Source organism: Mesoplodon densirostris, chromosome 6 (genome assembly GCF_025265405.1).
Source record: "Mesoplodon densirostris isolate mMesDen1 chromosome 6, mMesDen1 primary haplotype, whole genome shotgun sequence".
Classification (NCBI taxonomy): domain Eukaryota; kingdom Metazoa; phylum Chordata; class Mammalia; order Artiodactyla; family Ziphiidae; genus Mesoplodon; species Mesoplodon densirostris.
This window is the reverse complement of record NC_082666.1, coordinates 70197692-70224749: the sequence shown is the minus strand read 5'-3', so window position 1 is coordinate 70224749 and position 27058 is coordinate 70197692. Positions and strand designations below refer to the sequence as shown.

The 27058-nt window shown below is 43.8% G+C and overlaps 1 protein-coding gene across 1 annotated transcript in view; it reads right to left on the bottom strand.

The window, feature by feature from the left end:
- Window positions 1-5208: 5208 nt before the first annotated feature.
- The window catches only part of GLDC (glycine decarboxylase), a 97695-nt gene continuing 75845 nt past the window's right edge, over window positions 5209-27058 (bottom strand). The window contains exons 19-25 of the mRNA XM_060102155.1: window positions 23833-23945; window positions 22393-22534; window positions 19873-19984; window positions 11578-11673; window positions 8423-8595; window positions 6532-6612; window positions 5209-5985 (exon numbers count right to left, since the gene is read on the bottom strand). Of these exons, the coding sequence (XP_059958138.1) occupies window positions 5842-5985; window positions 6532-6612; window positions 8423-8595; window positions 11578-11673; window positions 19873-19984; window positions 22393-22534; window positions 23833-23945 (861 nt within the window). The 3' untranslated portion in view covers window positions 5209-5841. The remainder of the gene's footprint in view (window positions 5986-6531; window positions 6613-8422; window positions 8596-11577; window positions 11674-19872; window positions 19985-22392; window positions 22535-23832; window positions 23946-27058) is intronic.

Sequence of the window (27058 nt, the reverse complement as noted above, 5' to 3'; positions counted from 1 at the left end):
TCTCCTGCCTCCTTAATTGGGCCAATTGTTCATGCTCTTGACTCCCTTCTCTTCTTACCCTGGAGAACTTTCTCCCACCTCCCCTACCCCCCCCCCCACCTGGCTTTTCTTTCCCCCTAATATTTCTTTCATCTGCCGTGTCACTGAGCTAATGATGTTCTTTCCTCTTCCACATCTGAATCCTTCTCCCCATCCTACCACAGACCCCTACTACCTCCTCCCCCATTTCCTTCCTGTTCCTAACCTGCATCTTTTTCCCACTTTCAGTTCTCTTCCCTCCCTCCTTCCCCAATTACAAATCCTTCCCTCCCTTCCTGACCCAAGGACCGCCCCCACTCCCCAATACCTTTTCTCCTTTTCCCTCAAAGCCCTCCATCCTGAGCCGGGGTCCCTTTTTTCCTCTCTGGACCCTATTTTCATTCCCTATGATCTCGACTCTAGGCTCAAACCCCTCCTCCCCCTTCTTGACTCCAGAAAGATTCGGACACCTTTCTTCGACCCCAGCGTTTATTCCTCATCTTCTTTCTTCCTTCCCTATTTCCCAGGGATTCTTAAAACCCTTTACATATGAGATTGAAAATAACCAAATGCTAAATAAGATGGAGAATACAGATATTAAGGCCTTCGAATATGCTTCTCCCTCTTCCTGAACACCCCCTTCGCCCCTTCTCCACATCTAGTCATGGCTGGCTTCTTTTTGTTCAGATTTTAGCCTGAAAGTCACCTTGTAAGAGAATCATTCCCTGGTCACCTAATGTAAAGGATTCCCAAACACCACCCACCCACAGACCATATTGGTTTTTGTTTTCTAAAGAACATTTAATACTGTGAAGTCTTGATGTGTTTGTCCATCTAGAATTGATGTCCCATGAAAGAGGACTTAACTTTCTTGTTCATCTTGTATCTCTGTCATTTAGAATGGTGCCTGGTACATAATGGCTGTCAGTTTGCTGAATAAGTTAGTGATTTCTAGGTAACAGACACTATGCCAAGTGCTCACTCTATCTTGTTTACTCCTTACAATCAAGGCTGACTGAAGTAAGTACTTTTATTATTGCTATTTTATACCTTAAGTAACTGAAGTGCAGAAAGGATAAGTGAATTTGCCTGTGTTCTCAAAACAGTTGGTATATCTGAGAATTTAATCCAGATCCGTATGAAGTCACAGCTCATGTTCCTCCCACTTTCTCTGGTGGTCCAGAGGAAAAGGGCCGTTAGGAATGGAAAGGGAAAGAAGATGGATCTGAATGCAAGGTAAGTCAAACTGGAGTCAGGACTCCTGTGCTGGGACAGGGAGTGCAGGATGTATAGAATAGGACACTAGATCCTAAGTGAAGATGAGGATAATAACAGGAGCTAACATTTAGGAGCATTTATTACTTTGTGCCACAGGTTCCAAACAATATATCGAATTCTCTCTCACCTAAGAGTGGTAATGTCATCTTACAGATAAGGAGACTGAGGCTCAGGGATGCTAATTAACTTCTCTGAGGCCATACAGGTACGATACAGGGGAGCTGGGATACCACCCCAGGCAGGCTGACTACAAAGCAAGTACTCTGGTTGCTATCCTGCACTACACCCAGCAGGAAAATAAACAGACTTACAATCTTATGCTCTGTGTTGGGCACCGACTCCTGCTTCCTGGATTCTTATCTTCTGGACATTCTGGAATGACCTCAGCTGATGTAACACTCCTGCCTCCTGCCTTACCTCTTACTGCTCTCCACAGAGGAGGTGAGGTGATTGATGATGAACCCACGTTACTCCACTAGCACTGGGGAAGCCCCCCCCCTTTTATCTCCCCCCCCTTCACCTGGGATCAGCACAGGGCAGCAATTCTGGATTAGCGTATCTGCTCTACAGACTCGAGCTTTTTTCTTGAGTGGAGTGTCCCCGGGCTTAGATTGCCGAAGCATGGGGGTAAAAATGGAGAAGCAAGCCCTTCCAGCTAGAGATCTAAAACCACAGTCTCCAATTGGCTTCTTATTGATAATAAAGCTGATTTGTTTTCCAAATGGCAGGAGCAAGCCTAGCAGGCCAGACAGGCAGAAGCACAGGTGGCATCGGCTCTAGGACAGTCTGCTCCGGTCACAGAGGGATTTTCCTCTCAAAATGGTAAGATTTGCATAAAAGATGCAAGGTTGACTAAGTCCAGCCTCTTCCTCATCACTACCTGCCTCCCCAGACCCATCCCTTAAAGGCTTAGAGTTCTGGAAATGTCTCTGAAATGTGAACAAAGAAAGCTGAGAGGCAACAAAACCTGGGACTTGTTAGAAATGCAAATTCTCTGGCCCTACCCCAGGAGTACTGAATCAGAAATGCGTCAGGGCTCAGCATTCTGTTGTCTATAAGCCCTTCTGGTGATATAGACACACTAAGGTTTGAAAACCACTGCCCTAGGTAACATCCCTAACCCTGGCTGATGTCTGAGCCAAACGTTCTGTCCCAGAGCCCTGCAAACCTCTCAAAGTGCTAACATCTCAACTTCCAAACTGCTTGTCCCAGACGGCTTGCACCCAAAACTGGCACCTACCTCCTTTATTTGGATGAAAGGCACCAGTTTGGTCATTGGAAAACACGTTCCCTATATGTATCTAGAGGGTTCATGGTTTTTTTTAAAATTATTATTATTTATTTATTTTTGGCTGTGTTGGGTCTTCATTGCTGCACGTGGGCTTTCTCTAGTTGCAGCGAGTGGGGACTACTCTTTGTTGCAGTGCGCGGGCTTCCCACTGCGGTGGCTTCTCTTGTTGCGCCGGCTTTCCTTGTTGCGCCGCACGGGCTTCCCAGTGCAGTGGCTTCTCTTGTTGCGCCCGCTTCTCTTGTTGCGCCGCACGGGCTCTCGGTGTGTGGGCTCAGTAGTTGTGGCTCACAGGCTTCAGTAGTTGTGGCTCGCGGGCTCTAGAGCGCAGCCTCTAGTAGTTGTGGTACACGGGCTTAGTTGCTCCATGGCACGTGGGATCTTCCCGGACCAGGGCTCAAATCCGTGTCCCCTGCATTGGCAGGTGGATTCTTAACCACTGCACCACCAGGGAAATCCTTCATGGGGTTTTCAGACTGAGCTGGGGCCCTTCCCCTCTATGACACACAGCTGCAAGGTGAGGGTTGTTCCAGGAGTGGCCTGTGGCCTGTCCCAGGGCTGTGAGAAGGCCAAGGGGGATGCCCAATTCACAGGATGTATGTGTGTCTACATCAGACTCCTCATCTTCAAAAGTGCTCAAAAGGTATATTCTCCATAACATTTTGTAGGTACTTAATGCCCCTGAATTGAATAATTTAAAATGGTTAAAATGGTAAATTTTATCACAAGGTAGGGGTGAGGGGGAACTACACAAAGCCTGTCCAGAGGTGTGTCTCCCAGGCCTGGCATTTTGTACTTAGCTTTAATAGAACCCTCACAGCATGCACTGGGAATACTGGTTTCCATGGCAGTGTCCCTCTTTGAGATCAAGGATCATTCCTTCATTCATTCAATTTATATTTGTTTGTTGAACACATACGATGTGGAAGACCCCTGCTCAGCACTGGGAATCCAATGATGAATGAGATATGGTCCCTGCTCTCAGAAAACTTAGTCTAATGAGGCAGACAGAAACCAAGTAAACAATAATTACTAACTGTGCAAAGAGTGTAGGATAACAAACTGAGTGCCAAGCTAGAAAATAAGAGAGAGAGCCCATTTCATGGAGACGTGCAGAAGACCTCCTGAAGAGATGCTGGAACATGAAGAACAAACGGGAGCCAGCAAAGCAAAGGTGACGGGGACAAGTGCTCCAGGTGGAGGATACCATGCAGGCAAAGACCCAGAGCAGGGAAAGATGGCACAAGCCTCAGGTGAACGCATGAGTGACTTAATGGTGAAGACAGTTTACTTCAACTCTCTTAATCATTTGCTTTTGCCCCTAACATATTTCAGGGCAAGCAGTGGATGACCAGCTGTGGAAACAACTTGGGCACTCGACCACTAACACTGTACAGTCTGATAAGAAAGAAAAGAATTGCTGTTCACTCTGATGGTTTGCTTACACATGCTTGTCCTTCCTCAGAAGGGGCTACTCCATTCCCTGATGGTCAGTCTGTGTTGAGAGCCTGGTTTCCAGCTCAGGACGGGCAGAGTCTCCAGGTGTGTGGTGACCATGGCAGTGTGGTACCCAGTTTACACTGGTAGGAACTGGAGTTGTTCAGCCTGGGTTCAAATTCTGGCTGTTCTTTCTCATCAGCTTTGTGACCTTGGGCATCTCTCCATACCTTCCCCCTCGTGTAAAAGTGGAATGTTGTGAGGCTCCAATGAAATAATAAACACTTAGAATAGTACCTGAGAAGTACTCAACAGATATTAATCATTTAATTATTATGTAAAAAAGGAACCATGGATCCCATCACTTTGCTACTGCTTAGTTAGGCTGAAATGAACAGTTATACAAACTTTTAAGTGTGAGAATGAGTAGACCGCTTGCAGAGCATTCAATAGAGCACGCAGACCTTTCGTCCAGGTCACTATCATAATAGCTTGAATAATGGTTGGTTGAGTAACAAGGAACCAAGTAGTCAGGGTTAGAGCAGATGCTCATTAACTTCTGGGGAAGAACATATGAAGCATTTGCTATTTCTACGGAAAAGTTATTTGTGGCAGGCGTGCTAGTTGCCTACCTGAAACTCATTCTTCTCCTTTTCTTCAATTAACAAACTTCTGGTTTTCTCTGGGGCAGTAACATGCCCAGGTAAAAGACCTTCTCATACTCCCTTGCAGCTAGGAGTGGCAATTTGAACCAAGCCTGGCCAGTTAAAAGTAAGCAGAAGTTACTGGGTGGAACCTCTGGGAAAGCATTTCAAAAGCAGCTGACTTGGATGGAATCTGCCTTTTGTTTTTCCTCCTTTTTCCTGCCTAGAAAAGGTATGTGATGCCCGGGTATGCAGTAGCCATCTTAAGACCGTGAGGATGAAGACTATATGCAAAGGAGGCAGAACAGGAAGACTGAAGACTACCCCTTGGCTTATTACCTCTGGACTAACCGTTAAATGAGAAAAAAATGAACTGCTAATTTAATTAACCTGCTGTGGTTGGTTGTTTTTCAGTTATATGCAGCCAAACACAATTCTAGCAGAAAGGGCTAAAGTGGCATTCACTGCTAACCGAGACATACAAACTGTTTCTTTAGCCAAAGACACAACTAATAATGTAATGATTCTACTGGGTTGGGTATTCTCATTACCCTTCAAACTCCTTTGAAACTAGGGTACATGGGAGTTAACATTGGAAAGTGGACCAAGAAGGCATTCTTCAAATTGCAGTGCTTTTATTAGAATATTATTAATTGCAGATTTTTTAAAAACTACACACATGGAAAAAGGAGAACACTCAAAAATACTATTACAGATTAGGCAAATTAGTAGGAGGAAAAAGATTTCTTCAGTGTATACAAAATGTAAACATTTGCCCTGGGATTTCCCACAGATGGCACAGTCCACAAGGACTTATTTGGAATAAAAATATGTCTATCGGATCTTCAGTATAGTCTCTATACTGCAAACTTGCTACATTGAAGTTAAAGTTACTAGCACACCCCGAATTTTCTATGCAAAAAACTAAGTGGTCCCAATCAAGGCAACTGAACATCAACTGCTACATGTGAAAGCAGAGGCACCAAAGCAAATCAATCTTCCAACAATGGGCTTCCACTCCCTATGCTAATTGTATTTACATTTACCTTGAGAGAGATTACAAAAATATACACAGTATATAAAACCCCTACTTGAGTCTGTGGTGGAAAGTGAAACATTTCTTTATCAGGTGCTCCAAAGCCATTAAATCAGTCACTTGAACTTAGGGAGAGAAGACTAAGAAGAGGCCCTCTTCTGTTCAGAAAATGGGGACTCGTAAACATCCATGGGTGGGCAGGTACAAACCAGGTGCTGATCTCCATAGATGTCATCAATCCGGGCAATGGTTGGCCAGAATTTGTTTTCTGGTTTCACGAAGGGCTGCAAGGGACAAAAGATGGAAATCTTCCGGGATATTCTGAGAGGTTTCTCTTGGTGGGGAAGAGGAAACTGCAATGATATTCCCACGGCCCGAGGTACCATTAGCCCAACAAGTACTCAAGAAGTATAAAAAGCTAAAATCCAACCTCCTTCATTACTGTCCATCCGAATCCCCCTGTCCCTACTCTGCCGAGCATACCACAGAGCACCTTCACCTAAGAATCAAAGGGGAGAAAGACTGCATTTGGGCCCATCTCTCTGTTGGATGATGGTAGAAAACATCGATCCACTTGACAGGGACTCCTGTTTGGTCTTCCTGCACTGTGCACCCTGAGGATTCCCAGGCCCCTGGTTGGCATTCTGACTCTGACCTCAGAGCTCTGAAAGCCAATTCCTGTGTTCTGCATTGTTCTGCAAAGGTGTCCTACGTGTGGTCACTATGGTGAGTAGACAGCAAGAGTGGGAGCCCTTCAGCGCAGGTGATGGCCCCTCATACACACATGAACGTGGACCAGCTGGCACATCCAGTTTCAGAGGAGAACTTACGAGTGGGAATGCTGCCACCTCTCTGGAATACGGCCGATCCCAGTGGGAGGACGTGACGCAGGTCAACGAGTGTGGAGACATCTGAGACAGAGACATGGATGGGAAGAGGGGTCAGAGCAGAACACTGCCTTTTCCTTCCACACGTCACATCAACCAGTGAGGTGATGGAAGCCCATGGACGGAGGGTGGTGGTTTTGTTTCAGTTTGGGGGGAAGGAAATTTTGATAGGAAAATTTTTACTGTGAAATATTTCAAATATCAGAAAGTTATAGTAATAAAATAAGCACCCAACACAAATCAACATTTTTGTCATATTTCTTAACGTTTTAAAACAAGAAACATTACAGATACAGTTGAAGCTGCCTGCATATCCCCTTCCATCTTATTGCTGGCCCTCCCCAGCGATAACCACTATCTTGAATTTGGTTGCACAATTCTCATCATGTTTTTATACTATTACTGCATATATTAATAAACTGCATAGAGCCTAGTTTGGTACACTTCTAAACCTTATATCATCCTGTGAGTATTATCCTCCACTTGCTTTTGTATCTCAGTACTGTATTCTTTAGATGTCTATTGCTATTTTTTTAAAAAACTGCCTAAACCCTGAAAGAATCCAGAGAAAAGAGAAATAATAATGAGAGCAAATCATATTATATTCCTCCACTACCCTGTCAAACTCACACTGAGCACAGTGCTGGCCTTCTCCCACCAGCCACTGGCCCCAGCACTCCACCTTCAGCTGGGCAGCTCTGGAACTTGTCTGAGCTCCCCTGAACATCTCATACTCCTCTGGCTTGAAGCCATAACAACAGAACCACAGCCTTCGAGGTATTCTCAGTTCATGATCCCTCAGCTTAATAATGTCTGGACCTAATACAGAACTTAGAGGTCTGACCAGATATAAAAGGAACATATCTTGGAAGAGGCGAAGTAATGCCTAACAATTTTGTTTCCAGTGTAGGCCATAAACGTGGTAAAACATTCAGGCCAAGTACCAATCTGCTTGTTCTAAGAGATAACTACTCCAATAAAAGAATGTATTTATCCAGAGTTTATAAGGTAAATAATCTCAGTAGAGGGCTTCCCTGGTGGCGCAGTGGTTGGGAGTCCACCTGCCGATGCAGGGGACACGGGTTCATGCCCCGGTCTGGGAGGATCCCACGTGCTGCGGAGCGGCTGGGCCCGTGAGCCATGGCTGCTGAGCCTGCGCGTCCGGAGCCTGTGCTCCGCAACAGGAGAGGCCACAACAGTGAGAGGCCCGTGTACCGCAAAAAAAAAAAATAATAATAATAATAATCTCAGTAGAGTGCCTCAAACAGAGACACAGAATGATAAGACTTCTCCAACTATATAGGGTCCTTCAGCCTCTGCTCCCTCCTTTGGAAGCCAACTGGGTCCTTGTGGGGTAAATAGCTCCCGCAACCACCAAACGCATACATAAAGTTAAAACATATCAGAAATAACCACATTTGGGGTTTCCCTGAAGGTCCAGTGGTTAAGACTTTGCCTTCCAATGCAGGTGTTGTGGGTTCCATCCCTGGACAGGGAGCTAAGATCCCACATGCCTCGTGGCCAAAAAACGGAAACATAAAACAGAAGCAATATTATAACAAATTCAATAAACACTTTAAAAATGGTCCACATCAAAAAAATCTTAAAAGAAAAAGAAAAGAAATAACCACATTATACTTGAGTAACCACTGTTGTGTTGATTCAAGAAGATTTAAACTTCCAGGTAATGAACGTATGGTCTGCTCAGAAGAATGGCATTATTCTAGGCAAGAATATCATCTTCCTGTAAGACTTCAGAGGTTGCCAGCACACCATCCAGACACTGTTTTCTACTCTCTGGGATATTTTAGATAAAGTACCAGTGCCTACGTACCTTCAGTGGATTGACCCTAGGGTCAATGCGGCCCTCCTCAATGTCGGCGATTTCCTGCCGAATGCTGATCATGGCATCGCAGAACCTATCCAGCTCTGCCTTGTCTTCCGACTCAGTGGGCTCAATCATGAGAGTGCCTGCCACTGGCCAGGACATGGTAGGGGCATGAAATCCTGCAAAGGAGATGGGGGAACTTGTGTCACTAATTTTGACCTCCCCAGTTGTGAAGAAGAGACCCTCCCCATCTTATAGTTTATCCCAAGGAAAATAATCTGATAAATTTGCTACCATATATATCTAGGGATTCATTTTAGCACTATTTATGGAAGAAAAGCTTAGGAAATAACCTAACATCCAACAATAGAGGATTGGTTAGGCAAATTTTACTGGGCTTCCATACAATAAATATGCAACCATTCTTAGTATTTAAATGTATATTTGTTAATATTTTTGAATGTTTACCCAACTTAAGTGAAAAAGGCAAGCTACCTAATGATATTGTCTCATTTCTATTTTTAAAATGGCAAAGTATTTATATACATACACATATATGTGTGTATGTGTATATATATACATACACTTTAAATATGTATGTATATTTTATGAGGGAAGCTGCTTTGAAGAATAAATACTAAAATTCTAACAGGGTTATTGCCAGAAAATGAGACTAGGGTTTTTATTTCACTTTGTGTTTTAGAATCTTTTTATAATGTTCATGTATTACTTTCAGTTAAGAGAAATTAAAATATTATAGCCTATCAAAAGTTAAATAATGAGGTAACAAGCATTAAGGAGCCTGGGGTGAGCGTTACTGTCCCTATTTTACAGATGAGGAAACTGAGGCTTGCCCAGGATGTAGAAAGTCTTTGCCTTTACACTGAATACAGGCTGAAGGTATTTCTATGTTTCCAAAAGCTTTCACATGTTAAGATGAATCGACAAGACACATGGTCAAGAGAGAGATTTCCTGGACAAAAGCCAAAAACAACTTTTTCCCAATTCTTACACTTTTTCCTATGAAACTTTAAAAGATTAAGAACAGCTCCCAGGTTGATATTTCTGTCAACTAAGTTGGCCCTGGAGGGCAATGGTTCCCAATTCTGGTGTGCATCATTACTTGGAGTGCTTTATAGCGTCATGCCTGCATTCTTTAAGGGATTGTCTTCTCAACATTTTATTATAAAATTGTTCAAATATACCGATAAGTTGAAAGGACTGTAGAGTGAACACCCATACACCTTCTACCTAGAATCTACAATGATGTTCTGTTTGCTTTATCACATATCTAGTCATCTATTCCTATCACGTATCTAAGGCATCCGTCTTAGTTTTGATGCATTTCCAAGCATGTTGCAGTCATCAGTACACTTCCCCCTTAAACACTTCAGCGTGCATATTAGCTAGAATTCAATATCTGAATTCAATATCTGTCCCCGTATTTTTGTGATAGTTTACTTATTGTGAAATACACACATCTTTAAGTGTACAATTTAATGAATTTTGACAAATGCCTACAACTGTGTCACCCAAATCAGAAAGGGATTTCTTTTTTAATCAACAAGCTGATCTCATTACCCATTAAGTCTGACCTCAATTCCATGTGTGAGCAAATTCAGCCCAGTATTTTCTGCTGTAGTGGTTCCCATATCTGGAACCATCTGAGTTGTCATGGAAACATGGATTCCTGGATTTTAACCCTGATTCAGGAAATCCAAGGTATAAGCCTTTAAAAACTCACATCAGAATCAGGTTAAGTTTGGAAATCTCTGCCGTGTGGCAGCATGCGCCACACTCACCTGATAGGACTCATCCATAGAGTGCTGGTAAACACAGATTACTAGGCCTCACCCCTAGTGTAATCAGTAATTCTGATTCAGTAGGTGATTTACACCCAGAATCTGTGCTGTCATTTTCACTGCTGTTTTTTTTACTTAGCCGTTGATTCATTCTCTCACTTATTAAGCACAATTGTTCTGAGTGCCAGGCACCTGGACAATTCTGGGCTTAGGGCAAGCACAGCCATCACTCTATCAAACATCAAAATATCAAGGTTGTAGATAGAGCAGAACTTGGAAATACTGGGCAGTAACTTCAAATACCACTTCCCTCCTACCTCCATCCCCCACCTCGCTCCCTGCAAATGCTGCTGCAGTCAGATGCGGGATACAGACCACACATCGCAGAAGGGAAGCCTTAACCTGAATCAGCCATCACTCAGCCATTGCCTGGGAAGTTAAGTCGGGTCATAGGAGCAGCCAACAGGAGATTTTGAGGTAATTGCTAATTTCATTAATGAAAACTGTCTCTGGTTTTCCCATTTATTATCAGTGTAACTCTACATAATAAGATCATTCATTCACGAGAGAAATGAGTCACACACGTGGGACTCCCGTTATGATACGGTAGTAAAACTATTAAATTATTAAAGTTTTTACATTCCTTATTAAAAGAAGTCATTCAAATCATCTTAAAATTCAGGTAGGACTCCACATCCATCAAAAGGCAAAGTTCTCCCCAACTTAGCCTTCCTGAGAATTGAAGGTTCTGTGATGCTATTAATAATGTCACTAAGAAAATGTATTTTAATAACGGCTGTGCTGAGTGAACATCCACTAACAACACACAGGTAAAAGACTTCACAGAAAATCACATCATCTCTGTGGAAACAAGGTGCACCTATTCCTTCATCTCTATGAGCAGCTAAAACAGCTACGCCATGATAGAGGTGGCTATAAAACTCAAATGCCACTCATCTTTCTAACACTCCAACAGGATGCCTGCTTCACTTCCTTCACTTTCATGGACCTCTCTGTTTACCAGGAGTAGGATAGGTGGAAGGATTTACCAGAAACATGGGCAGAGAGCAGCGATCATTTTCTCTGGGATTTTTAACTTTGTTAACTATAAAGTCCTCTTTACCTGGCTGCTGATGGATTCAAAATGTGTGATTTAATATCTTTTGAAGGATGGTACCAATGGAGTCATGGGGAAAGTTTTTTCTCTATCCACAGCCCCCAGATCCCCATTTAGCCTGTGGATCAGTTTACTATGGTACCTGCACATTCAGTCTGTGGTCCATAGCCAGCATGGGCAGCTACGTGAATGTCAAAAACCCAAGTTCCCCTACAAGGGGTCACTCGCGGGAGACCACTCACCATAATCCTGAAGCCTCTTGGCCACATCGACGGCCTCAATATTTGCAGACTTTTTGAAGGGTCTGGTATCCAAAATAAACTCATGAGCCACATAACCTGTTGAGGAAAATTATTTCAGCTCAAGATTAACATCAGCTTGTTGTTTTACCCAAGCAAATGAACAAATAAACCAGCTTTTTAATGCATATCGTTGAGGTCTAAGAAACCATGGGCATTTGGTAAGTTTATAGTTGACAACAAAGATTTCATCTGCTCTTATTACATATAAAAATTGTTAACATGTTGGGCCAATATGTCCAGTCCTCAGTGCTCAACACACCCATGAGCCAGGAGGCTGGTGGGAGGTTGAACAGGAGCTGGAAGACTTGCTGAGGTCCCAGGGGATGAGACCATTTCTACTCAAAGGACCTAAAATCTTGCAACAGTTAAACATGTCATCATGGGCCTGATCCTTTTATATAAAATATTTCTAGAGTTAAAGGTACACTGACACCCTTTTCAACAACATTGCTCCCAACATCAAATAACGGTTTCTTCTGTGTGTGTGTGTGTAAATACATACTAAACAAATATCCATAAGACACAGAATTTTATTTGATTCTTCAAAGGGGCTTTTGAGGTTTTGGTTTCAGGCTTCAGGCTGAGAATTAGAAATAAGGGCTGTCAAACAGCACACCACAAGTGGCAAGGAGCTGATGAGGCCGAAGTCTTGTGGGGGTCAGTTCACTTTGTTCTAATTTGTAAACCAATTGCCTCTCTAGCCTCAGGCTGCCATCTCCCCAGCATGACTTGTTGGCCACCCATCCAACATCTAGAATAAACCACGGAGTAAGTCAGCATTTTCTTAAATAGAACAACATCCCCGGGAGCTTCCCAAATTCCATGGCCCACACAACTGATGAATTTCCTTCAAAGAAAGTATCTACTCAGGTGAAAATAATGAACTCCTTCTTAACCCGCTATCCTGACCCTCAGCAAACAGTGAATCTACTTACAGATACTTGGAGCAGACATAACTCCTCAAGCCTGAGAAGAAAAGCTCCAGTCATTAACAGCCCCTGAAGATCTAGTATGTGTACTGCTCTGCTTCTTGTGTGATGAACACATGTGAAGGGATTGGCTTTGTTTGAAAACAAAAGTAGGAGAGCCTGAGACTTTGAATATACTGTCACTGCATATTTTTAAAACAAGCTTTCTAACTGTGATGAGGATTCAATTGTAAGGAGTGTGGTTCAAAAGTAGAAAGGTGTATTCAGAGGTAGATAAACTTAGACCCAAAAAAAGTGCCTAAAAGAAATGACCAGCTGGAATGTTCAGGGGGAAAATCATGACATTATTTAAATCCTCATCAACTATTAATTTCAGGAATGCTAAATGCCCAACGACACTACCCCATTTGGGGAGCCCAACCTCAAGGTTCGACCTTTCTTTTCTGAGGCTCTGGCAGCCATCCCAACACCATGACAATGACTCGAAGAAGAAGGCTAATGGAGCTCACTGCTCTGAAGAACACTCAGCCATCAGGAGGGGAGGAGGAGACGGACACACGGTGGGGAGGAGTCTCTCTTGCTGGCGGGCAGACAGCACAGTCTTTCAAGCAGAGGTTCAGTAATAGCTGAAAGGCCGCATCAAGCCAAGCCCAGCCCAGTGCTGCTAAAGCAAGACTTCATCTGCAGAGGCCCCGCCACAGCCAAGTGGTTTGGGAAGAGCTCCATTTTCAAAATGAGGTTCAGATGTTATTTTCTAAGTCCATATTCTAATACATTCAAATGGAAACTGTAGTGGGATTTCAGCGTCTCTCTCTCTCTCTCTCTCTCTACTTGAGGCTGAAAAGGGGTGAAATTTAAACTTGGTTGTTCTTGGAAGCCAGATCCCAAGATGTTCATCTTTGTTTGCAGTTTTTAAGGAGAAAAAATATACAAATATATGGCATATGGTGAGTCAGAGTAATCTGAAGTAGAAATTGTATAAACTGATCAGTGCAAGTTTTAATTTTCAGTGAGTATGTGTTTCCTCTGGGTCTAACCATGACTATAGCTGAGAGTCTGAAAGGATAAGTTGAAGGAGCAAGGAAAGAAGAAGGGTCGGGGGGATGATGGAAGAGTAAAATAAAAGTGGCTTGGCTCTAGACAGTATGGTACTGGCACAACAACAGAAATATAGATCAGTGGTACAAGATAGAAAGCCCAGAGATAACCCACACACCTGTGGTCACCTAATCTATGAAAAAGGAGGCCAGAATATACAATGGAGCACAGACAGCCTTTTCAATAAGTGGTGCTGGGAAAACTGGACAGCTACATGTAAGAGAATGAAATTAGAACACTCCCTAACAGCATACACAAAAATAAACTCAAAATGGAGTAAAGACCTAAATGTAAGGCCAGACACTATAAAACGCTTAGAGGAAAACATAGGCAAAACACTCTCTGACATAAATTACAGCAAGATCTTTTTTGACCCACCTCCTAGAGAAATGGAAATAAAAACAAAAATAAACAAGTGGGACCTCATGAAACTTAAAAGCTTTTGCACAGCCAAGGAAACCATAAACAAGACGAAAAGACAACCCTCAGAATGGGAGAAAATATTTGCAAATGAAGCAACTGACAAAGGATTAATCTCCAAAACATACAAACAGCTCATGCAGCTCAATATCAAAAAAAACAACCCAATCAAAAAATGGGCAGAAGACCTAAATAGACATTTCTCCAAAGAAAATATACAGATGGTCAACAAACATTTGAAAAGATGCTCAACATCACTAATTAGTAGAGAAATTTAAGTCAAAACTACAGTGAGGTATCACCTCACACCAGTCAAAATGGCCATCATCCACAAACAATAAATGCTGGAGAGGGTGTGGAGAAAAGGGAACCCTCATGCATTGTTGGTGGGAATGTAAATTGATACAGCCACTATGGAGAACAGTATGGAGGTTCCTTAAAAACTAAAAATAGAACTATCAGGGCTTCCCTGGTGGCGCAGTGGTTGAGAGTCCGCCTGCCAATGCAGGGGACACAGGTTCGTGCCCCGGTCCGGGAAGATCCCACATGCTGCGGAGCAGCTGGGCCCGTGAGCCATGGCCGCTGAGCCTGCGCGTCCGGAGCCTGTGCTCTGCAACGGGAGAGGCCGCAACAGTGAGAGGCCCGCGTACCACCAAAAAAAAAAAAAAAAAAAAAATAGAACTATCATCTAGCAATTCCACTCTTGAGTATATATCTGGAAAAGATTAAAAACTAATTCAAAAAGATATATGTACCCCAATGTTCACTGCAGCACTATTTACAACAGCTAGGACATGGAAGCAACCTAAATGTCCATCAACAGATGCATGGATAAAGATGTGGTACATATATACAATGGAATATTACTCAGCCATAAAAAGGAACGAAATTGGGTCATTTGTAGAGACATGGATGGACCTAGAGACTGTCATACAGAGTGAAGTAAGTCAGATATCATATATTAACACATATATGTGGAATCTGAAAAAAACTGGTATAGACAATCTTATTTACAAAGCAGAAATAGAGACACAGACATAGAGAACAAACGTATGGATACTATGGGGTAAGGGGTGGGTGGGATGAATTGGGAGATTGGAATTGACATATATACACTACTAAGTGTAAAACAGATAACTAATAACAGATTGTATAGCACAGGGAACTGTATGCTCTGTGGTGACCTAAATGGGAAGGAAATCCAAAAAAGAGGGGATATATATATATATATATTGCTGATTCACTTTGCTGTACAGAAGAAACTAACACAGATTTGTAAAGCAACTATACCCCAATTAAAAAAAAAAAAAAAAGAAAGAAAGAAAGTGCCTTGGCTCTAAGCTTGGAACATCCCTCCTCCCAACCCTTCATGTGTTAATTATCTTACAAGGCTGAAGATGACATGGGAAAGTGCTACAGAAAGATAAGGCTTCCCAAAACCCTCCTTGAGAGCAGGCACTTAAAACTTCTTATCCTGCATCCTCAGAGTGAGTGCCCAGAAATAAATGGAACTCACTAGCTAATTAGAAAGCTTGGGTGGGCAATCAACGCTTGGTCAAGCTTTTCATTTGCAACCCAGGGACCACAACTAACAGCATCAAGACTCCTGTTTCCCTGGGAATGAGGTCAAGTAGGTGGGCCACCCCCCCTAGCCTCAGGAGGTCACTTCCCAGCCAGGGATGTGAGGGTCCAGCCTCTAAGGCCCATGTCCACCTGCCCATAAAGGCCACCGGGAAACTTCTTCAGGGACAGGAATTTCCAGGCAGAGTTAGGTTTGCCTAAGGTCAAAAAGAGATAAGCATTTAAGAAATTAAAACATAAATAAAACACTGGGCTACTAACAAAATGGCCTATCCACTGATGGGAACTCTACTTGGGTCAAACAGTGAGCCTAGCCTCCCACAAGAGCAGACACCTGTGAATTTTTTCAGTTCCTCCTTTAAAAATGCCTCACCCTACCTGAGGTAATTTCTTTCCTTATCCTAGCAGAATAAATACTACTGCTGCTTCCCCATCCCAATTCTTCGCTATCACTTCCTTGTTTCACAAAACACTAAGCCTCAACAAGTTTCGCTGGTATTTTCAAATCTCTCAAAGAAATGGTTCATAAAGGGAAGGCTGGAGTTCATTAAAATTATTGCCTCACAGTCGTCCATGATTCCAGTCTTATTTAGAGCTGGTAAATATGATTAAGATGAGTAACGTCTTCTAATATTGCCATTAGACATTTTGGAATACAATGTGTTTATTAAGAACATTTCTATTTTGGGCTCTCAGGAGGTATGGCAATCATTCTTTTTTAGGCCCTAAAATACTAAGCCTCCGATTGTATAATGAATGTGTTTACCAGACCAAACACGAGACAATTTTTGGTTTCGTGAACTTTGGGATTGGGTAAGAAAGTCTGTAATCATCAATCTCTTTCTGCTTGGGATGAGAAATACAATTCATTATTTAATTCTTGGATAAAATGTCAAAACAAATGGAAATTTCATCCATCTTTGTGTTGCAAATCTCCTGGGACAGTCTCTGCCCGAACCAGTCACGTGATGCCAAGCACACGACAGGCACCTGAGCAACAGGTGCTCATTCACTTTCCCCTCCTGGAGTGCCATGCATCCCCATGCGGTCCACACCACATTTGTTCTCGCTCTAAAGAACTCAGGCTTGCATCGCACAACTCTGTGAGCACACTAAAAACCACTGAAATTCAGTGGGTGATGTGTATGGTATGTGAATCCTATCTCAATGAAGTTGTTAAATAAACTTAATCCTAAGGAAGTATTAAATAAAAAATAACAATTAGAAGAAGAAAAACCCTAAACCTTGTAAATTAAAGCAAAAAGATTATTTTCACCCATCAAATTGGCAAAGACATTTTGGGTTTGGTTTGTGTTGCTTTCCCAGCCTGGCACTTGGTGCTCACTGGGCCCCAGTGCGATGGTCACTCTTATGCTGTTAGAATGAAATCAATTGCTATTGTCTCTGAGGGGAAACAAGGCCATACATTTCAAGAGCTTAAATGCATTCAGATCCTCTGAGATAACTTCTCTTCTACAGAAATAGTCAAGGACATTAAAAAAAAAATCTAGGTAAAAGATGTTCATTGCAGCATTGTTACAAATGCAAATAACATGGTGGGCAGGAGGTGTGGGGGGGACCCCTACAATTACTTAAATCATGGTATATATGATAGAATCGATGTAGCAACTTTCAAAGCACCTTTAATGACTAGAAAATAATCGCAATATAAAATAAAGTTAAAAAACAGGATACACACTGTGTTTATAATATGATCTCAATTGTCTAAAAGTAAGGTGGGAAGGAATACAGCAAAATATTCAGTGGTAATGTCTGTTTGATGGAACCATGGATCATTTACATTTTCTTCCTCAAACTTTTTTATTGTCCAAATTTTCTATATTGAGCATATGTACATGACTTATATAATCAGACAAAACCAATACTGATGCTAATCCTGAAGGCCAATACATAAGCAGGATGCATCTCACAGCACAGGAGCTATATTTGAATTAATTAGTAGCTCTTGTAGCTTCTTTCATACCCAACACAAGCATTTCATTGTGTTGCTTAGAGACATATTACCCACAACTTTTCTTTCCTACTCTCTGGGGAGCATTGTTAACCAGAGCTCCCGATTATTTAGTTCTTTTCTATTTTCAAACTCCAGAACCACCCTTTTGGATACATATTTACAAAGCAAGATCAGCCTTTAAATTAAAGATCACAGGTGGAGATGCACACTTCCCTGGGCTGGAGACACTAAGAGCCAAAGCGTGGCCTCGTACCCGTGGCCCTGGGTCTGGGCGCTGGTTACTGACGGCTCTCTGCTCTCTCTGCCCCAAGTTCAAGACCTGTGGCCCCCTGGTCTCGGATTCCGTGCCCACAGCCCCTGCGCCGCCTGTCCACCTGCCTCTTAGCGCCACCCTCCCATCACCTCCAGGGTGACTTGACTCCCCCTCCTATTATTCCCTCTATTGTAGCTTCACTCTCCCCTCTTCACAGCCTTTTCCCTGGCAGCTTAAAATCATCTTGTTCTCTTATTTAAAAACAAACAAAGCTGGGCTTCCCTGGTGGCACAGTGGTTGAGAGTCCACCTGCCGATGCAGGGGACACGGGTTCATGCCCCGGTCCGGGAAGATCCCACATGCCGCGAAGCGGCTGGGCCCGTGAGCCATGGCCGCTGAGCCTGCGCGTCCAGAGCCTGTGCTCCGCAACGGGAGAGGCCACAGCAGTGAGAGGCCCGCGTACCGCAAAAAAAAAAAAAAAAAAAAAAAAGCTTCATCCTATTGAAGCAGCTCCTGTCCCCCTTCACCACCAAACCCCCCAAACCGTGAAAGCTTCTCCCTTCTCCCAACCTCAGCCTACTTCTCAGCCCATTTCCATCTAGCATCTACCGCACTGTTGGGCCCTAACTGCTTTCGAAGGTGACCAAAGGCTTCCTAATTGTGAAAGGCAATGGTGCTTTTTAAGACTCATAAGACCTGAGTCTTTTTAAGCCACCTGCTCTTCAGCCTGTCCCTCCATGTCACGTAAGACCACCCACATGTGCTGACTGTGCGTGTTGTGCTGACACGATGCCAGGGACCGAGGCAGCCACAGCCTCCGCCGGGCAGGAGCTCAAGGTCTGCAGGAGACACAGCCAGATGATAAACGGAGTGGGAGAAGCCTCCGCGGAGGAGGGAGCCGAGAGGAGCAGTTCTCGCCACCGGGAAAGGAAAGGGCAGCCTCAGGGAGGAGGTGGGGCCAGAGCAGAGGCAGGAAGGACAGGCGCCATGACATATGCTGGGGGTTGGGAAGGGGGGCATCTAAAGCTGCCTCGGCACAGAGGCCCCCTCACCAGATGCCACTTTTCCTGCACCCACTCCATGTAGCCATCTGCTTCAGGGGTTTTGCTCTGGCTTCTCAACACTGTTTCCTTGGGTCCCACCATTTCCAAGAGCCTGCTTTCAGATTCTGTGCCCAGAGCCACATCTCTGCAAGTCTACCTGCTCCAGCCTCTCCCATCACTTCCAGGGAGAGCTTGTTCCTCCATCTCTTACTCCAAGAGGGAGGCTTACCTAACATTTCTTCACTCTCAACTAATTAGTAACTAACTCCCCTGATTCTACTTCTAACAGCATGTGCATCTCCTCCCACTGTCTTACTGATATTAACATCCTCTTAATCCTGTCATTACCCTGCTCAACAACCCTTCTGGCCCAGCTGTAGAGTCCAGAGCCTTCCAAGGCCTTCCAAGCCCCATGCTACCTCTCCAGCCTCATCCTCATCTGCTCCCTTTCCTCCTATCCCATCCCTCAACCCACCCGACACTCCCGCCACCCAGACAGCTCCTTTCTCTCTGGCTTGCTCCTGTATCTCTGTTTACTGGGGTTCTGCTACTCTTCCTTTCAGGCTTATCTCAAACGGCTCCTCCCAGAAGGTTCTCCCAACTATTCTGCCCTGCCTCTGCCCAGTCTGAATTACTCCACTCATTCCCATGGAACTGGAGGAGGTAATGAGTGCCTGGTATTTATGTATACATCTCTCAGTGGTGTGGGCTCCGTGTTGGCCTGCGCTTCAGACACTAAGTGCATGGCAGAGCCTCGCAAGTAGTGATATCCTGTTTACTAAACTGAAGTGCTTTCCAGTAACTCTAGGCTTTTCTCTGGTCTGTGCTAAGAAACAGAAGTTCCCCACCCTCTTCTGAAAGCCTCATCCACTAGGTCCAACTTGGTTTGGCCAAGGAAGAAAACCAAGGTGAATACAGACTAAAGTTCATACTTGCCTCTTGCACCCCGGAAAAGGACTCTGTAGTGTTTTTCTAATCTCTTGGCCATGTAGTTGGCATTTAATATAGCAATTTCTGTGGCCTGTTTAAGGCCCTTGCCTCCCATCATCTGCAACAGAGGAAAAAAGAGCCATCAACCACGGAACAGGGAAACCCAATGGACACTAGCCAAAGGTAACCCCAGATAAATCCCACTCACAAAGGAAGTCAGCCTACCATCACTCTCTGGATTGCAGATGAGTGAAATATCCTAACAAGAATATCTGTCAATCCTCTCTAAGCCTGAAATAATTTTTGGTTTCCTCCTTTGAACAGTAATTTTATGCTTCTTATTGTAGTTACAAAGCTTAGAACAGGGCAAAACTAACTGCTGACTATTGTGTTATCTACCAAAGAAAAAGAATTGTTTTTAGGTTACGTGCATTTGGGGGAGGTTTTGTTTGGTTGTTCATTGTGAATTTGAGATGCCTTGATAATTGCCAGGAATCTCATGGGATCTTGGCCAAAATCCCCACTGAATCCATTTTGTATGGTTTGTCTTCCAATTGTCCACATTTGAGGCCTTTATGTTTAACAACTGCCAGGTTCAATCTTATTCTTTTCTGGTGGTTCATAAGTCCCTGTGATTAGATGGGGTGAATGCCATTAGCAGCAAAGAGCTTAAAACCAGGACTGCACCAAGTTTTACTCACTACTTTCTTCCCAGAACACCTCATATGATGGAGGCTTGATGTGTATTAAGACATAACTAACGTAAGGCAAATGAGAAAGCACCAAGTAAAAGAGCAGGGACACCAAAGTCCAAAGTAAGGAGAGGACACATTTTGGTCAAAGAAGGGTTCCTAGAGTAAGAGTTAGAACTTGAGTGGAAACTTGAAAATGTGTAGAATGTGGATAGACAAAGAGAAAGGGGACGACACTCCAAGTGAGAAGAACGGCAGAAACAAAGGTAGGGAATGGAAGGCACATGGCTGCAGCTTGGGAGGTGCTGTAGAGCCAGGTAGGCTGTGACTACCTCTCACAAGCCTCAAACCCTTGCTGGGAAGGACCTGGACTTGGTTCAGCCAGCCACTGCCTCTCGGCCTGTGCATCAGAGTCTCTGAGCAGCTTGATGGCCCAAGTCCTAACTTGCATATGCTGAATTTGATTCTCTCTGGGATGGGCCCTAGGCAAGTGCATTTTGGAAGAATCCCCTAAAGATTTTGTGCAGGCTAGGCTAGGGAGATCCAGTGGTAGAGGCAAAGGGAAGCGAGGAGAGGATGGAGAGCCCTGGTGGGAATCTAGCAGTCCTGTAGGGAGTCTCCAAGAGGGACTGCAGCAGGGAGAGAAGATAATTCTAGAGTCCAGGTGATAAGTAACAACAGCCTGAAATAAAGGAAGGGCCCTAGGTCAGAGGCGTGGCTTAAACCCTACTTTATTTATTTCATTTTTAAACTGAGGCTCTGTCTGGTGTTCCTGGCATATGGCCAAACCAGCCTTGGGGCATTTATTTTCTATACGTGATTCATCTCCAGCCCAAATAACGTTCCATAACAAACAACTCAGGTTTGTAGAGACCAAAAGGAAGCTGTAAATTAGATTCTGTTTGCAAAGAAGCAGACCTTTATTATGATTGTTTTTGTTTTTACTGCTTGCAAACTAACTGGAGTATCATTTCAAAAAGCAGGTTTTAGTCTCTGGGGTACAGAAGTGTTGCTCCAGCTTCCCAGAAAGTTTTCATTAAGAATCATAAATGCGACACTGTTCAAGAATAACAACCAGCCCAAAGAGTCATCTGGTGTGATTTGCATAGCTGAGTTAGGGGTGTATTTCACCAGAATCCTCCCTTCCTCTAAGGAGGGGAGCCAGTTGGGGAAGGCTGCTCTAATTAGCGGCTGAAGAAGTGCTCCTATCCAATGCACGGTCTTCTCAGCCCAGGAGGTAGGCAGGACAGTTTGAACAAGAGCTGGATAAAATAAACTCCGGCCATAGTGTTTCTTGGAAAAACACAAAGGAAGGAAGCCTGTTCTCTGACAAAGTCTAATTACCCCCGAGAGTATAGTTCCACAGACCCTAAAGGGCAAAGAGCTTTGGGAAACCACCACATAAGCAAATTTCTGCTATTTTCATCTTATCCTCCAGGCTCCCAAGAAATATAAAGCGAAATGAGATGTAGTCCTAAAATTTATCCCAGGATCTCAACCAAGTGTAATAATTAGTATGTGCACTGTTTTTCACTTGCGAGGGGCCATACAAATCCTACAGGAAACCAAATGACGTGGCCAGAACATCCATATGACTCATGGTACTTAACTCTGTCTGGAAAAATATATCTGGCATGTCAGTTCCTCTGGTGTTAAACCCACTATGAGAACCCAAAGGAAAACAGCCTGATGAAGAAGAGACAAAATGAGTTTTAGCTGATCCCTTTAAGAAGGTTTCTTCCACTCAAGCCAGCAATTTTCAAGTCTGCAGTCTCAGTTCCCCACCCACACATCACATCCCCCCACCCCTCTAACACACATCCATAGGCCTCACCTTAATATAAGCCCATGAAATGGGCAAGATGGAACTGGAGCCCCAAGGGGCCGCGCTGATGGTACCCAAAGGCCGGGCATCTTCGCTTGGCTTTACCGAAATGATGGGATGGTCAGGCAGAAAAGGGACAAGATGCTTCTTCCTGTATTGTTTTTTTTAATACAAATTTAGAAGCTGTAACAAGATCCAGTCTAACCAAACAGGCAGGTGCTGGGCCCTCTCAGGAAGCTCTATTCCTAGCAGAGGAACTCTGACATGGGAGGGACCCGGCACCTGCTAAGGGGCAGATGTTCAGGAAGTGTTCCTTCCTTCCTCCTCTGCTGGAGGCATGGCTCAGCAGCCATCAGCATCCCAGCAGCTCACCCAAGAACCGTGGCGGCAAATCTGGCAGAGACAAGCAGCCTGGAATAGTATGCAGGGCCATGGGCTCACAAGAATGTGGTGACATCCCAGCCCTACACACCCGCTCCCTCTCAGCCCTGGCTCCCACACTCTTTCCCAAGGCATCTAAGGGATATAGAAGGATGCTGCTGAGAAGAAGCCCCATGGGGTAACACATCAGAGGCCAGCATGTGAACGTCAGCCACCCTGCCTCCCCCACAGCTGAGGCACTGGGCCTCCTTCACTTACTATAAATAATAGTAATCAAAAAGGAAAGAAGAAGAAAGCAAGCGGGCCAGGCTCGCAGCATTCCTGAAGACTGACCCCTGTGGCACAGTTTTGGAAAAATGAAGATGCTCAGGAAATGGCTGCTCAGCATCATTTTCATGAGATGATTTGGCTTCACAGTGTAAAGTTATCAACTGCTACAAGATACTGCTTTAGTCTTATTCTGACTTCATCCAATTATTTCTAGTAATAACGTCTGTTTCCTTCTTACTTATCTCAGATGTAATAAGAATTCAGGCTGCAAAGTGTTCAACATCTTACACCCAATTCACTTTCTTTTTGGGGGGGCATTTAAGTTCTACTCTCTTAGCAAATTTCAATTATACAATAGTGTTATCAACTATGGTCACCATGTTATATGTTAGATCCTCAGATGTAACCATCAGCTGATTTTAAAAAGAAATAAAGAAAAGCTGCTTAGAAGTCTAAATTAAAGTCTGAGAGGCACTTCTAGGTGCTAATATGCCAGTTCTCAGCCATAATGCTCAGTAAAGGTCCCTATTCATTACTCTGTTAATAATCCTGCTTTGTCTATGCGTGACTGGGAGCTGAGTGAGGTCACACACTGTGGTTAATAAAATCTAAGTATGTTTCTCCTTAGACAAACCCTAAAAGCACCCCTTTCACTGCTCCTCACCCAGCCCTTATAGGCACGCCACATGTGAAGGTATCCTGACACTTGAAGACCTCGATGAGAAGAACAGAGAGTTTGAGACCAATCTTTGATTCTCAGTCTTCAAAGCCATCCTGAAACCAGGGCCCAGAACTCACACTCCGATGGGCCCCATGCCAGGGCCACCTCCGCCATGGGGAATGCAGAAGGTCTTGTGAAGATTTAGGTGTGAGACATCAGACCCAACGTCTCCAGGACGACAGATTCCCACCTACCACAAAGGGAAAGAGCCAAAAGCAAAAGTCAAGAGCTCGAAGGTGTGTTCTGGAGAGGCGGCCATGCTGTTCCCCCTGAGAGGAAAGGCAGATGGAGCTGTTCACAGAAACATACTTAATACTACAACCAGGCCGCCCCCACCAGCAGCCTTCACCCTCCATGTGCCCGTGGCCTTTAAACTGCCGGTTCCTCGGCTGGGGACAGGGGCGCTGAGTTTCCTGTTGGGAGGTAAAGTGGCCCCCCTTTACCTCCCAAATGCTGCAAGGAGGCAGGCCTCTGGGCACTAGGTACCCCACCCTCGCCCTACACATGATGGTGCAAGGCCTTCCCAAGGCCAAGGAGGCGGAGCACTTTCCCCAAGAACGCAGTGAGTGGGACGCAGTGCCTGTCTCTTCTCCCTCCACAGATGAGAGAATTGAGACAAGGAAATTATATGCCCTACTCGATATAAATACAACTGGATATAAACTTCAGGAGGCCAAAGTATATCATCTCTCTCGTTCACTCCTGTATCTTGAACATCTAATACTGTGCCAGGCATATGATTGCTCTGGCAGTCCTGCGCCAGCCTCCCGGGCTTCCTCCCAGCACAGCCTGTGAGCGACAGCCCTTACCTCCCACCTGACTGGGCCTCTGGGGCGAGGAGGTACTGCACAAAAGGAAATCTGAGGCACAGAGAAGTTAACTGCCTGGTCCAAGATCACAGAACTAAGCCGTGAGACTTGAGTTGGTGTCCTTCATGCATCACATCTTCCCATCATTTAAGAAGCCACTGAGATACTTGCATATTTAGCTGTCTCCTACCTGCGGTGTGGCTGACAAGGTCTCGGTGCTCTGGCCTGGTATCAGGCCTGAGCCTCTGAGGTGGGAAAGCCAAGTTCAGGACATTGGTCCACCAGAGACCTCCCAGCCCACGTAATATCAATCAGCAACAGCTCTCCCAGAGATCTCCATCTCAGTGCTAAGACCCAGCTCCACCCAACAGCCAGCAAGCTCCAGTACTGGATGCCCATGCCAACGAACTAGCAAGACAGGAACACAAGCCACCCATTAGCAGAGACACTGCCTAAAATCATACTAAGTTCACAGACACCCCAAGACACATCACCAGACGTGGCCCTGCCCACCAGAAAGACAAGATCCAGCCTCATCCACCAGAACACAGGCACCAATCCCCTCCACCAGGAAGCCTACACAAGCCACTGAACCAACCTCACCCACTGGGGGCAGACACCAAAAACAATGGGAACTATGAACCTGCAGCCTGCAAAAAGGAGACCCCCAAACAGAGCAAGTTAAACAAGATGAGAAGACAGAGAAACACACAGCAGATGAAGGAGCAAGATAAAAACCCACCAGACCAAACAAGTGAAGAGGAAATAGGCAGTCTACCTGAAAAAGAATTCAGAGTAATGATAGTAAAGATGATCCAGAATCTTGGAAATAGAATGGAGAAAATACAAAAAACGTTTAACAAGGACCCAGAAGAACTAAAGAGCAAACAAACAATGATGAACAACACAATAAATGAAATTTAAAATTCTCTAGAAGGGATCAATAGCAGAATAACTGAGGCAGAAGAACGGATAAGTGACCTGGAAGATAAAATAGTGGAAATAACTACTGCAGAGCAGAATAAAGAAAAAAGAATGAAAAGAATTGACGACAGTCTCAGAGTCCTCTGGGACAACATTAAATGCACCAACATTCGAATGATAGGGGTCCCAGAAGAAGAGAAAAAGAAAGGGACTGAGAAAATAACTGAAGAGATTATAGTTGAAAACTTCCCGAACATGGGAAAGGAAATAGTCAATCAAGGCCAGGAAGCACAGAGAGTCCCATACAGGAAAAATCCAAGGAGAAACACGCCAAGACACATATTAATCAAACTAACAAAAATTAAATACAAAGAAAAAAACTTTACAAGCAGCAAGGGAAAATCAACAAAAAACATACAAGGGAATCCCCATAAGGTTAAGAGCTGATCTTTCAGCAGAAATCTGCAAGCCAGAAGGGAGTGGCAGGACATATTTAAAGTGATGAAAGGGAAAAACCTACAACCAAGATTACTCTACCTAGCAAGGATCTCATTCAGATTCGACGGAGAAATTAAAACTTTTACAGACAAGTAAAAGCTAAGAGAATGCAGCACCACCAAACCAGCTTTACAACAAATGATAAAGGAACTTCTCTAGGCAGGAAATACAAGAGAAGAAAAAGACCTACAATAACAAACCCAATACAATTAAGAAAATGATAATAGGAACATACACATCGGTAATTACCTTAAATGTAAATGGTTTAATGCTCCAACCAAAAGACACAGACTGGCTGAATGGATACAAAAACAAGACCTTTATATATGCTGTCTACAAGAGATCCACTTCAGACCTAGGGACACATACAGACTGAAAGTGAGGGGATGGAAAAAGATATTCCACGCAAATGGGAATCAAAAGAAAGCTGGAGTAGCAATTCCCATATCAGACAAAATAGACTTTAAAATAAAGACTATTACAAGAGACAAAGAAGGACACTACAGAATGATCAAGGGATCAATCCAAGAGAAGATATAACAATTATAAATATGTATGCACCCAACATAGGAGCACCTCAATACGTAAGGCAAATGCTAACAGCCATAAAAGGGAAAATCAACAGTAACACAGTAATAGCAGGGGACTTTAACACCCCACTTTCACCAATAGACAGATCATCCAAAATGAAAATAAATAAGGAAACATAAGCTTTAAATGACACATTAAACAAAATGGACTTAATTGATATTTATAGGACATTCCATCCAAAAACAACAGAATATACTTTCTTCTCAAGTGCTCATGGAACACTCTCCAGGATAGATCATACCTTGGGTCACAAATCAAGCCTTGGTAAATTTAAGAAAATTGAAATTGTATCAAGTATCTTTTCTGACCACAGTGCTATGAGACTAGGTATCAGTTACAGGAAAAAAACTATAAAAAATACAAACACATGTAAGCTAAACAATATGCTACTAAATAACCAAAAGATTACTGAAGAAATCAAAGAGGAAATCAAAAACTACCTAGAAACAAAAGACAATGAAAACACGATGACCCAAAACCT